This window comes from Chionomys nivalis, chromosome 5, assembly GCF_950005125.1.
Source record: "Chionomys nivalis chromosome 5, mChiNiv1.1, whole genome shotgun sequence".
NCBI classification, from domain to species: domain Eukaryota; kingdom Metazoa; phylum Chordata; class Mammalia; order Rodentia; family Cricetidae; genus Chionomys; species Chionomys nivalis.
Window position 1 is genome coordinate 28,846,218 of NC_080090.1, and position 12,936 is coordinate 28,859,153.

General features: G+C 44.4%; 1 protein-coding gene across 3 annotated transcripts in view; it reads right to left on the reverse strand.

Moving 5' to 3' along the window:
• Arhgef3 (Rho guanine nucleotide exchange factor 3) overlaps positions 1 to 12,936 on the reverse strand; it is a 287,187-nt gene that overhangs the window by 60,165 nt on the left and 214,086 nt on the right. The window contains exon 1 of one of the 3 annotated variants that reach the window (XM_057770294.1): positions 11,300 to 11,529. The exons of the other annotated variants lie outside the window; for them this stretch is intronic. Within the exon in view, the coding sequence (XP_057626277.1) occupies positions 11,300 to 11,392 (93 nt within the window). The 5' untranslated portion in view covers positions 11,393 to 11,529. Of the gene's footprint in view, positions 1 to 11,299; positions 11,530 to 12,936 lie in introns of those variants that run through there. 3 annotated transcript variants of the gene reach the window in all.

Consider the following 12,936-nt stretch of genomic DNA (forward strand, 5'->3'; position numbering starts at 1 on the left):
ACCCCACTTCAGTAAGTCATGCAGAACTCAAAGCAATCAAGCTCACCCTCGTCTGCCTGCCTTTGTGGTCAGTGCTGGCTGAGTCCCGGATGATCCATGCCAGGGGGAGCTGCTGCAATGGCCAGGTGCCTCTCTACCTATCACATACACCACCTCCCGTTTAAAAGCCATTCCAGGAACTATAAAACCACACCAGATTTCTTTCCTTCTCTTTCTTTCTTCCCCTCTCTTTCATTCTTTTGGTTGGTTGGTTTTTTTTGTTTTTTTGTTTTTTTTTTAAGACAGTGTCTTACTTTATAGCTCTGATTGTCCTGGAATTCACTATATAGACCAGACTGGTCTCAAACTCACAGAGAAACCTGTGCCTCTGCCTCCTGAGTCCTACTATACCTGGCTCACACCAGACAGTTTTATCCTACCTGTAAGAAAGGAATGTGAAACTTGCAGTGTGCCTGGGACAGCTTTTATTAAAAAAACAAAACAACAACGCCATTTGGACTCCTGGGAAACCAGCTTGGTATTGCCTACAAAGGGAAGAGTAACTTTGTTTCATAGAATGACCACATCAGCTTCTACTCGCAGTAGACAGACACTCAAAACAGAAGCCATTGTGGCTACTAATGACCTGACGTCTGTAGATGACACTTTATATTTCTTTTGGAAATCCTGCTTTACAGGTAAAGAAAGCAAGATTTAGGCGGATGGAGTCCGGTCTCTTCAACTCACAAGGGATCCAGAGCTGGGATCAAGAACTCAGTTCAGAGCCAGGTGGTGGTGGTCCATGCATTTAATCCCAACATTTGGGAGGCAGAGGCAGGCAGATCTTTGTGAGTTTGAGGTCAGCTTGGGCTTTGGCGTTCCAGGACAGACTGAGCTACACAGAGAAACCCTGTCTCAAAAACAAACAAACAGAATCACGTAAAACCTGAGTTCAGATCTCCATCAACCATGTAAAAAGTTGTTTGTGGCAGCATGTGCCTGTAACCCTAGCACAGGGAGAGATGGGTCCAGGAAATGGAGTTGGGTGTGTGTGTTCCCAGAGGTAGACTTTAGGAATTTTAGGTAGACAGGCACAGGTACAGGCGCGCGCGCGCGCACGCACGCACATACACACACACACACACACACACACACACACACCCCTACCTACCTGTTAGGTTCTTGTTAAATACCTCTCCCTCCCTGAAGCTTCCAAGCTGATGATAATACTTTGTTAAAAGGGAAGTTGGCAAGCAACAGAGGTGTTAAAGACATGCTAAGTCCAAACAGAAACTTGGGAAGAGAACGGGACATGAAAAATGACTTGAATTACTCTAAATCTTATTTCTGTATTATTTGAGCTATCACAAATGGCACGAAACTAAACTTTTGGGAAACGATTGAAGGCCTATGAAAATGAACTGAGACTACAGGCTACTGATGGCCCACCGTCACCCATACCCAGGCTGTGTGAAATCTAAAATTAAGAATTCAATAGGGAATGATAATTCAGCAGGGGAACACGTGCTTAGCATAGGGAAGTCCAGCCCACAGCACTCAGGGGTTGGGGGTGAGAGACCTCTCCACCAGTTCTATCTTAGTTCTCTTTTCTGTATTTACCTAGGGTTGTTATAACACCTTTGAGAAGGGAGCTTGTACTGGCCATGAGTTCAGGCCAGGAATGGCTAGAAGGAATCCTCAGCCCTTCTTGTCATCAGGCCCAGCTTTATCTGTTTCCATTATTTAATTTATTCTCCTTTCTGTGGCTTCTTCCTTCAGAAATACTTCAACTTTCCAGATCAGGCAACTGGTGGCAAATATATATATAATAAGGTCCTGACTTAGCTTCTCAGTTCTAATTAACTCAAGCAGGCTGCCAACATCTAATACTATCTATGAAAGGGTACCTTTGGGAAATGCTGTATTTCTCTTTGCTATTTATCATGTCTTCTGTAGCTATTCCATCTAGACAACTCAGAAGGCATCAGGTCAACACACGTCACCTCCATGTGCAGAAGTTTGTGCCCATCCGTTTTTTTATGGGCTTGCTTTCCACCATAGCAGTGATCTCCTAGCAAATACAAAGTAAGGCCTTGTTTGCAGTGAAGGATTCTGAAGCACAGGCCAGGGCAAAGGTCACCAGTTCACTGACCCGAGCATGACATCACATAGTGCAGAGTTCTAGCCAACCTTAACAGAGTTCATCTGTAACCCTTTCCAAACAGTTCTGCTTACAAGCCACTCCACTAAACAACATAACTAGTAGCATGTACACTAGTAGCATGTTCAGTCAACATATTGGCAAGCCACGTAGTCAAGACTAAGAAAAGAGGGAGCCATCATTTTGCTTGCCTTGGTTGAGGAGAAGAATAGCCCTTGCCTTACCAATTGCTGCAGTGTGAATATGAAATGTCTCCCAGGCATGTGTTGAGGGCTTGTTCCCTAGTTGCTAGCACTATTTTGAGAAGTACTAACAAAGTTTAGGAGGTGAGAGGCCAGATGGAAGAAGCAGGTCACTGGGAGCATGCCTTGAAGGTTACACCTGGTTTCTAGTCCCTTTGTTTCTCTCTGCTTCCCATTTATGAAGAGGTGAGCAGCCTTTGCCACATGATCCTGCAGCCACGATCCAGGATGATGGACTGAAATCCCCGACACTGTGAGCTCAAACAAGGCTCCCCCACCCCCGCAGTTGTTTTTACCTATTCTGTCACGGCGCTGGCAAGCTGATACACACTCTCACCTTCCTCGGCTGAGCCAAAGGAGATAGCACAGGTGTATGTCAGCATCGGATGACAACGTTATGAGATTAGGGAGCAAGATGGAAGGGGGGGTGCTTTGACTGCAGCATCCCTTCCCCCATACTTCTCTACATCCATTTATGTATTACATGGGTTTAAATCAGATTCCACTGTACTTATCATTATTTTTCTTCCTGCTTTTTTTCAAGAGACACTAAGGCATACTTCTGTTTTAGGCGGTGATGGTTACAGATGATGCCCCTGACCTATGGGACATGGGAATCATCTTGTGGTTCTTCTGCCTATTGTTAGTAATTATGAAAGAATGCTTAGACTGGAATCTGGCAGCTCACTTCCACCTCTGACTTGACCATTCCCATCTGTATGCTCCTGGGAAACCATTGGTGTTCACTTCCCCTCTGTATACTCATTTTAAAAACAAAGATAATTATACTCAGGTGAGCCAAAGGATATAAAAGTGTTCTAAAATTTATAAAAACGCACACAAAAAAGAATGGGCATCATTGCAAGTGTCATTATGAACAATTTCGGACACACATTTCTCCCTAAGAGCTAGAACATCAAGTCCAAAGATTCGAATCAAACCTCTTTCATCTTTGTATGTGTGTGCATGTCTCTGCATGTACATGGGCACTTGTGTTCCCGTATGTGTGGAAACAAGAGAACAACCCTGGGTGTCATCCTTCAGGCACTGTCTGGACAGGGTCTCCCACTGCCTAGAACTCATCAAGTGGGCTAGGCTGGGGGTCCACGAAGTCCAGGGATTGGCCTCTTTCTGTCTCTCTAGTGCTGAGGTTACAAGGGCAAACACAAGCCTTCTGTCTTTTAGTATGTACAAAAAAGAGCAGTTAGACAACATCCATAGCACTGCGTCTTGTCGTGTCTACGAAATAGCTATAATATTTGGGTAAGAATTAGCCCTTCTTATTTTTGCAATTTCTGTTAAGATGGTAATTTAAAATAATCTTACCCCTAAGTTCTTTGTATATGAGCTGCCTATGCTGCCTTTTGTCTATTTGTCAATACACAATTTTATATCTGTATAGATTATTAAATGATGGAGATACTAATCTTTGCCCTGTTGTTTTTATTTCTAAAATATTTTCAAGGTATTATTCTACTTCTCCTTTCTAAGGGAGTACATTACATAAAAAAGAAACTTTTGGTTTTGTATCATAACCTAGCATAATCATAGTTATTTCCAGGTTGACCAATGCTCATGATTTCTGGGCACAATGAGGATGTCCAGATGAATAAGCAAAACCAAGGAGACAGAATGGACACAGCTGGGTGGATTGTGAGCAAGGATGTGAAGTGGGAGGGGTCAGGGAGGGACAGTAGTTTTCAAATTTATGATATATGAGAAAGTACACCATAGACTAACAGCTCTGGAAAGCAATGCCACAATTAGGAACTGATTTCCAGGACTGGAGAGATGGCTCAGTGGTTAAGAGCACTGGTTGTTCTTCCAGAGGACCCAGGTTCAATTCCCAGCATTCACGTGGTGGCAGCTCTGTCTTTAACTTCAGTTTCAGGGGACCCTACATCTTCACACATAGATTCATGCAGGTAAAACACCAATACACTTGTAATTTAAAAATGAACATAGACAGAAGATGGCCTCAGATGCTGTGAGTTCTCTGTCTCTGGAAGCAGTAAGCAGGGATCGAATGCATCCAGCAGCTGGATGCGAACTGGGCACCTGTTCTCAACACACCAGGGTTCTCTGCTGCAGTGACCGGGGTCACTTCCTTAGCAGCTTCTATTTGTCTCTTAAATCCTTGGAAGCAAAGCATGTTTTGCTAACTCCTTTTCTCCTCAATGTAAGAGGCAGGAAAGGAAAAAAAAAAGTCCAATGAATTTACCGTTAAGCTTTCTGGTTCAGTTCCAATTACTTGAAGTTTACGAATAAGCAAGGCTGCCTTCTTGAAAAAGAACACAATGGTCCAAGCTAAGAACCACATCCAAGTGTTTCTAGACTTAAAGGGGACCACTCCTTCCCTACCAGTTGAAGGTTTACAAGCTGATCCTAATTAACGTCTGACAGCTTCTTCTAAGCTAACAGCTCTTGTCTACTAAAACTAGAGAACGGAAAAGGAAGTGCGGGAAAGGAGGCATCAGAAACCGTGGTCTTTACTGACACAAGAGTAAATGGTGATGTGATCACAGCAAGCTCCTCATGGGACAAATTACACAAAGACAACTGAGCACATACATCACTAGTGAAGGCATGCCCAGTCTCTCTCTCTCTCTCTCTCTCTCTCTCTCTCTCTCTCTCTCTCTCACACACACACACACACACACACACCAATTCAATTTACAGAGGGTTTTGCAAAATTAGAATGTGGTCAGTAATTTATTTTGATCCAGCAGCTATAATAATAGCAGCACTGGTTCACAATTTTGGGGTGTCTTAAAAAAAGGGGGAGACACAATTTTTTAAAAATAGATGGTAGTTGGGTGCTCATTATTGGTTTATGAGGAAGGCTGGTGGCTCATGGAGAGAAGCCAAATGACAAACAGAAGGATCGATGGTGTTGTCTCCACATTAATGAACATGTAGAATCCTGGCAAAGACCTGCCTTATGGTCTTGAGACACATACAGATGAAATCACCAAAACCCTCTCAAGGTAGGGCTTGCTATTCTAGGAGATGGGCTGCCAGAGGTACTGGCTAAGGCTTGGGTTGCTCACTCATTACGAAAACAATGAGCCTTGGATTGTGAAGCAATTTCTGGGGCAGGCAGGTTCATCCTTCTTGTGCCATGTGGTAAGGGACCAGCGATTTAGTCATTTTGTGGCAATGTGATGCGGTTGGGAAAGTACAGACTTCACAGTCAGACTAAGCTGTGAGTCTTGGATCCCTTACCACATAGCTCAGCTATCTTGGAGAGCCATGCCATCTACAGAAGGGGACTTGCTGGAGAGTTTAGATCAACTAGACGCAAGCTAAAGTTACCGAGAGGAGGGAACTTCAATTAAGAAAATGCTTCTATAGTATCAGCCTGCAGGGCTCTGCAGGGCTCTTTTGTGTGTGTGTGTGTGTGTGTGTGTGTGTGTGTGAGAGAGAGAGAGAGAGAGAGAGAGAGAGAGAGAGAGAGAGAGAGAGAGAGAGAGAAGACCAGAGCTTTTCTTGTAGACCTGGCTGGCCTTGAACTCAGAGATCCACCTGCCTTCATCTCCTGAGTGCTGGGAGCTGGGATTAAAGGCATGTACCCACCACCATGTGACTGTGTGCTACCACTGCCTGGCTGGCATTTCAATTAGTGATTACTGAGGAGAGCCCAGCCCCTTGTGGGTGGTACCATCCCTGGGCTAGTGGTTCTAAGTTCTATAAGAAAGCAGGCTGAGCAAGCCAGTAAGCTGCCTCCAGGTTCCTGCCCTGATTTTGATGATGAACTGTGATGTCGTAAACCCTTTCTCCTCAACTTACTTTCGGTCATGGTGTTTCATCACAGCCACAGGAACCCTGACAAAGACAGGAGGTTAGCACTAACATCATATGATTCCTGTGATCATGCTCAAAGGGAAGGACAGACAAATGAAGCCCTCCCGCCCCATGCATGGCTACGTATAAAACAGCATTCGGTAAATTAGGATAATGCGCTTGTTTTGTTTTTGTTTTTGACACAAGGCCTTGTAGTCCAGGATTGCCCTGAACTCGTGAATCCTCCCACCCTACCTTCTGAGTGCTAAGATTACAGGTCTGAGTCACTATACCAGGCTTGACAATACTCGTTGAGTTTACTATGTGCCAGTACAGGAATGATCTCATTTGACCTTCACTACGGTTCTAGCTGCACTATCATTATCTTTATTTTACCATTAAGAAGACTGAGGCCTGGAGAAGCACAACGATTTGCCCAAGGTCACTCCACTATCAGGTGGTGGGGAAGATGAGGGGACCCAGATAGTCTTATTCCAGAGTCAACGCCTTGAACAGTCAACACGTTAGAGTTAACCTCCTTTCCTCTGTCTTATCCATGCATGTTCATCTTGGAGAATCATATCTCTAAGACACCTTCACAGATGAACAAGCCTCGGAGTGATGGCCTAGTGACCACATTCAAACACTACCAGTGAGGAATGACCTTTCTCTGGGTAACTCTGGGGCTTTTCACCCGGCAAAATCTGGGGCCAACTAAGTCATCTAAAGAAATTTTAGGGTCCAGTTGCAATAGCTGCCACAGCTGTTTCCATGTAGTTGGTCACATATACTGACAGTTTGATGCTAGATGATGCAGATTCCAAGAAAAGCCAAGCACAGGAAACCAGTGACCACTTAGCTCTGTAACTGACACTCAAGAAGTGCAAATGGATCAATACAGTTATTTATGTATTGGCTGGGGAGGTATAAATCACAGTAGAACACATGATCCACCTTGCTAAAACTTCAGAGGCACCTTCACAGTTATATAGTTAAGACTGCATACTTTAAAAGACAATATTTATGTGGAACATTTTATAAGACTGGTTTGCATTTCCCTCCATTTTTTGTTTGTTTTTCCATTAGGTGCTTTAAGTACTGAATACTGGGCTGAATTCATCAGGAGATCTAGTATTGGATCTTGGATCAAGTTCGATTTTCTTTGTATATTCCTGCAAGTCGCCTCTGTTTGTGTCCTTATTCACAAAGCTGGGATAATAATACACATTTTGTGATGAACTACAACATGACAGGAGTTTTAAGAGAGACCTAGGCATGGGAGAATTCGAAAGAGGGTAGGATGCTATAACTTCATATCCAGTGTATGCCATTATTCATAGGACTATGCAAGGCTACTGGGTAAAACTTAGAACCTATACTTTCGGGACCCCAGGGCCAACACCTAACTACTCATGCTCTACACCTACTATCTGTGTGCTGAACTGCGCATAAACGCCAAGAGACAAAGACAAGGGCAAAAATACCACCAACCAAATGAGGCCTGATGCCAGGAAACATCTATACCCAAGTGAGCAGTCTACCAGGATGCCAGATCAAACACAAAGAAATGTCTGTTTGGATTTCCATTAAAAATGAAACTGAGGGTCAACGAGATGGCTTAGCAGGCAAAAATATTTGATGTGCAAACCCGATGACATGGGTTCAATCCCATCATGCTTTGGGAGAAGTAGAAGTTCTCCTCTCACCCCTTCACACACTTGAACCTACACACACGTACCTGCATGTGCACATGTGCGGGTGCAGTCTGTCTGTCTGTCTGTCTCTCTCACACACACAGTAAAACAGAGTTAACCCACAACTCTTAACAGCCTGTCCCCACTACTTTAACTTTCTTCATTATACTTGGTTACCGAAGCTTCTATTTAACACAAACCTCACCATGGGGAAACAGATTTCTAACTGGAAATCAGCCTGGTTCATTAGCAGTATCAGCTCCCCTTTTAGTATTTAGGTGTTTATTATTTAGGTATAATATTGAGGTATTCGTAGCACCTAGCAGTCCTAGAGTAAGCACTCCCTCCCATCACAGGAATGATCAAAGTTCCTGTGAACACAGAGATAAATGGGGCAAAGTTGTGTCAATGGTCAGAAGAAATAAACTGTTCATGTCAAATGACATTTTTCTGTGAAAATCCAGAGCCGTGCACCAAGCTCCTCAAATTTCACAGTAATGATTAGAGGCGAAGGATACAGTTAGTCATAGGCATAAAAATAGAACATATGTGCTGGATGTTGGTGGTGGCACAAGCCTTAAATCCCAGCACTTGGGAAGCAGAGGCTGGTGGATCTCTGTGAGTTCAAGGCCAGCCTGGTCTATAAAGTGTGTTCTAGGACAGTCAAGATGGTTACACAAATAAAGCCTGTCTTGGGCTGGAGAGATGGATGAGTGGTTAAGAACACTCATTGCTCTTCTACAAGACCAGGGTTCAATTCCCAGCATCCACATGACAGCTCACAACTATCTGTCACTCCAGTTTCAGGGGACCTGACACCCATGGCAGAGCGTTAATGCACATTAAATAAAAATAAATTTAAAAAGAGAAAGAAATCCTGCCTCGAAAAAACCAACATAACAAAAAAGAAGCAGCATTTTATTATTTGACACAAAATATCAGACATGTACTATGTAGAATATTTTTTAAAGTTTAAGATACATCTTTTAAAGAAAAATATAAATATGTATCACTTTTACTTTCACTGGAAGCAGTCGTTGAAATAAAAAAAGAAGCATTTAAATTAAAACCTGAATAGAAATTTTATTATTTGCTTTTAAGAGAAGTGTCTGCATTATTTTTACCCAGGTACATGGCATCTGGTGAGCATCAAAGCCTGCTCCCCCCAAGCTTTCTCTTAAATGGCCATCACCTTGCTGGTGACTGAGTGTTAGAAGGAATCAGCTGGTGCCACACTGCACACACAGTCCTCCCTAGAGAAGGCTCTGGAGGAACTGCCACCATATATTTGTGCCAGGCATAGGTGCTCAGCCACAAGCACCACTGAAGGTCAACGAGTCCTATTAACCAAGAAGGCCTCCAAATAGACCGGTTTGCTTCTATTGTCGTTTTTACAAAAAAGAAACTATCGCTTGAAAAACTGCCATAGGATCTAACAGTCAATATCTACTTTATAAACAAGTATATAATCATATTCTTTTTAAAAGACAGTAAGTGGATGTGGGTTGTTTTTTTTTTTAAGACATTTACGAATACTGGTGACACCTACCGGCAGAAAATATATCCCAGTCCACAGCTTGCAAAAAGTCAGGTCTACAGAAGCAAGTAGCCTTTAGTGCTGATGGAACCGAGAAAACTTCCCCTGAAACCTACTTAGGTTTCCTTTTCCTAACTTTGCCTCTCTCCATTATTAGGAAGTGAGTTATACCTGACCAATGAAGTTGGAGGCACTTATCTCTGCCTCAAGTTGTGTAAAGTGTATTTTTATTAAGGCAAAAATAATTATAATAATAAAACTCAATGGTGATACCTGAAAAATATTTACCAACTATTCCCCCAAAGCATTCATTTCCCATCCTTGCTTTTTACACAAACACATCCTCACAAAGGAAAAATAAAGCCTATTTTATTTTGTAAATCCAACTAGTAATGAAGAAAATTAGCATACTAATTCATAAGCTGTTACAGCATCTATCCATAGACTGTGACTAACGGAATGAATAAGCATGCAGGTTTAGTTAAGCCTTTACCAAAGTGTGCCAAAACACAGAACAAAGGGGCAGAAAGAAAAAAAAGAACTGGTCAGAATTCACAGCTATTTTCACTATTGTTTTCTTTGGCCCACTTGAACCAAATTGGTTTTGCTTTTTCTCCTCCCAGGAGTTTGAGGAGCCTCCAGCCCCACTGTTATGGAAAATTCATATCCATTCCAAGCCTGAACAACCTGAACTCCACGAAGGTGCCAGCCCGTCCAAACAAATGAGAACCCACCACACTTCCGCCGCTGCTGAGACTAAAATCCTAAAAACATTCAACTAAGCTAGGGAAAGGAGAGAGATTTTGCCTGTACTCAGCATACGGAAAACGGGAATATAACCAGAGCCTATTGGAGTCCCTCTGGGGGCGGGTGGGAGCGATCTTGTAGGAAGAAATGAGTCTCTGACGCTATGCCCCCTCCTCACCTATACATAATTAAGTGAGCCAGCCAAGTGAGCACACTGAGCAGTATGTGTGGGGTGTAGGTGGAACTCAAGGGTGCTGTGACAAGGCTGGGCACACACCTGCCTTCAGCTCCACAGTCCACCCTGGTCTTGGTTCTCAGGGTGAGATGGGGGAGAGTGGAAAACCACACACACACACACACACACACACACACACACACACACACACACGAGACGATGAGCTGGTCCTATGGACTCCACCTCAGCAAATTTGGGGTCTGATAAAACAACTGTCTTCTCCAAACCTCTGAAAAATAATGAAGATCGCCTTCTCTTCTAGCTGAACCTAACCAGCTTCAAAGGGCAGCCAGCGATTTGCCAGAGACAGGACACATAGGGGAAAAGACAAACCAAACTGAGAGGACTCCCTCAATTACTCAAAGGCACAACAAAGTTCCCAGTATTTCAAGAAGCTTCCCATTCACCAGAGAATAACTCATTTCAGCGGTCACGAAGGAGATCCTCAATTACTCATTTAACTCATACCCAAGATAAAGGACGCCCTCCCCCAGTCTCCTTAATTGGTTACATGTGACGGGTAAAAGTGTCCTGTCCAGTCCTTGCTCTCAAACAGCCGCGAAACCAAGTGTGTCTGCTCGGTCTTCTGAACCGATCTCCAAGAACTTCAGGCTCTCCCAACCCCAGCCGGGGAGGGGAGACATTGCTTTACTGACTGGCTCTTTGCTGACACCTGGGCCTTCCTGACAGTGCAGGGGTAGATAGGTGTCTTTACCGGCTCTAGACAGAGCCTGGGGTTCTGAGAGCGCTGCCTGTAGAGGCAGCGGCGAGGAGCTGCAGTTCCCGGGCGCAGGGAGAGGGGACCCCAGAGAAAAGACGTGTGGTGGCGATCTGGAGAAACGCGGCACGCAGGGGAGACGGAAAGAAAGCGAGCGGTACCCAGGGTAAGGCGGCGGAGGAGCCGGGAGGCGCGCGTCCTACCTCGTCCTTGGCCGCCCCGCTGCCCAGGGGTGCCTCCAAGCTGCAGTTCGCCCTCTTGACAGTGAGGTAGAAGGGGTAATCTTTGGCCACCATGGCGGCTGCCGGACCTGCCCTTTGGGATGTCACCGCTGATCCCAGGCGACAGCAAAAATCCCGGGTGAAAGAGGGCCCGAGCTCCACGGTGCTGGCAGCGGCGACACGGACGCTCACAGCTGCTTCTACCTGGTGGACTCAACGCTAGGAATCCAGCGAGAGGGGCGGGGCCGCTTCAGGGCACGCCCACGGAGGGCGGGTGGGTAGGCGGGGATAGAGAGGCCCACCCCGCCCTCCTAGGAGCACCGGGTACTAATTTGCAGACACCTCTGGTGGCTGGGGCAGTTTCGCCAGCTTTGGGGGCCTCAGGGAACACGCCTACGGAGCTGCCAGGTCGCAGACAGCTCCACTCATAGAACAGACGGTTTCAAGGAGGCTGGACCAGGGCAAATGTCGATAGAGCAAATAGAGGGGGAAGTTCCAAGCCAGACTGCACATTTCATTTTCTTTTTCTTTTCTTTCTTTCTTTCCTTTCTTTCTTTCTTTCTTTCTTTCTTTCTTTCTTTCTTTCTTTCTTTCTTTCTTTCTTTCTTTCTTTCTTTCTTTCTTTCTTTCTTTCTTCCTTCCTTCCTTCCTTCCTTCCTTCCTTCCTTCCTTCCTTTTTTTTTTTTTTTGGACACTGTCTATGTATCCCTGGCTATCCTGGACACTTTTTTTTTTAATGAACGTTATTGGGGTAAGAGCAGCTCAAACAGTAAAATGCACCCATTTAAAGTCTGCAGTTCACTGAGTTTTGAATACTTTAAAAGCACCGTGTAACCAACCTTCACAGCCGAGAAATCCACCATGGACTGAGTCCCCTCCAGCCATTCACCCCTATACCCACTCTGGATTGACTGCGTCTGCGCTCCCCCCACTTCCCCACCCCCTCCAAGCAAAGACCACGCCTTTTTTCTGGGGTAGCGTTGACATTGTAAATGCCCAAGAAGCGATTTGGTTGCCCATGCCAGTAAAAACAAAACAAAACAAAACTAGAAACAATGGTAACATTCTCAGTAGAGAGAGCTTAAGTAAACTTTCCTCCACTATGGAATACGACCCTATAGCGATCAGAAAGGAGATGGGTATAGGTGTGGAACTGAGAGATTTCCTTTATATTGGCCTCAGTTTGAGAATAATTGCACAGGGTTGGGAGTGCAGATCTTTGGTAGAATAGTTAGTAAGGGTGAGGCCCTGAGTTCAATTCCCGGCATCTAAAATATAACAATGTGGAACAAAACAATACAATACCATTTGTGTTAAAAGCATATCTACAAAAGAGTAGTTTCTTAGTGTTGTAGGTCAACAACATTGACTGGAAGAACCTGCAGCAAGCTTACGCTGTCCCTGATGGCAGAGGAGAAATATCTAGGATTAAAAGGGTTAGAATTAGTGGCCAGGGACTTTAAAGTTACAGGTGATGTTTTTCAATCTCTCACAATAAAAATATATTCACCTGCCACTAGGAAAAAGAAGAGGTTAATCTTCTTAAAAGTTATCATTTCCTCAAAGTACAAATTACTTGTAAACTTGACTGTGGTATCCCTCCGTACGCACGTGAAAGG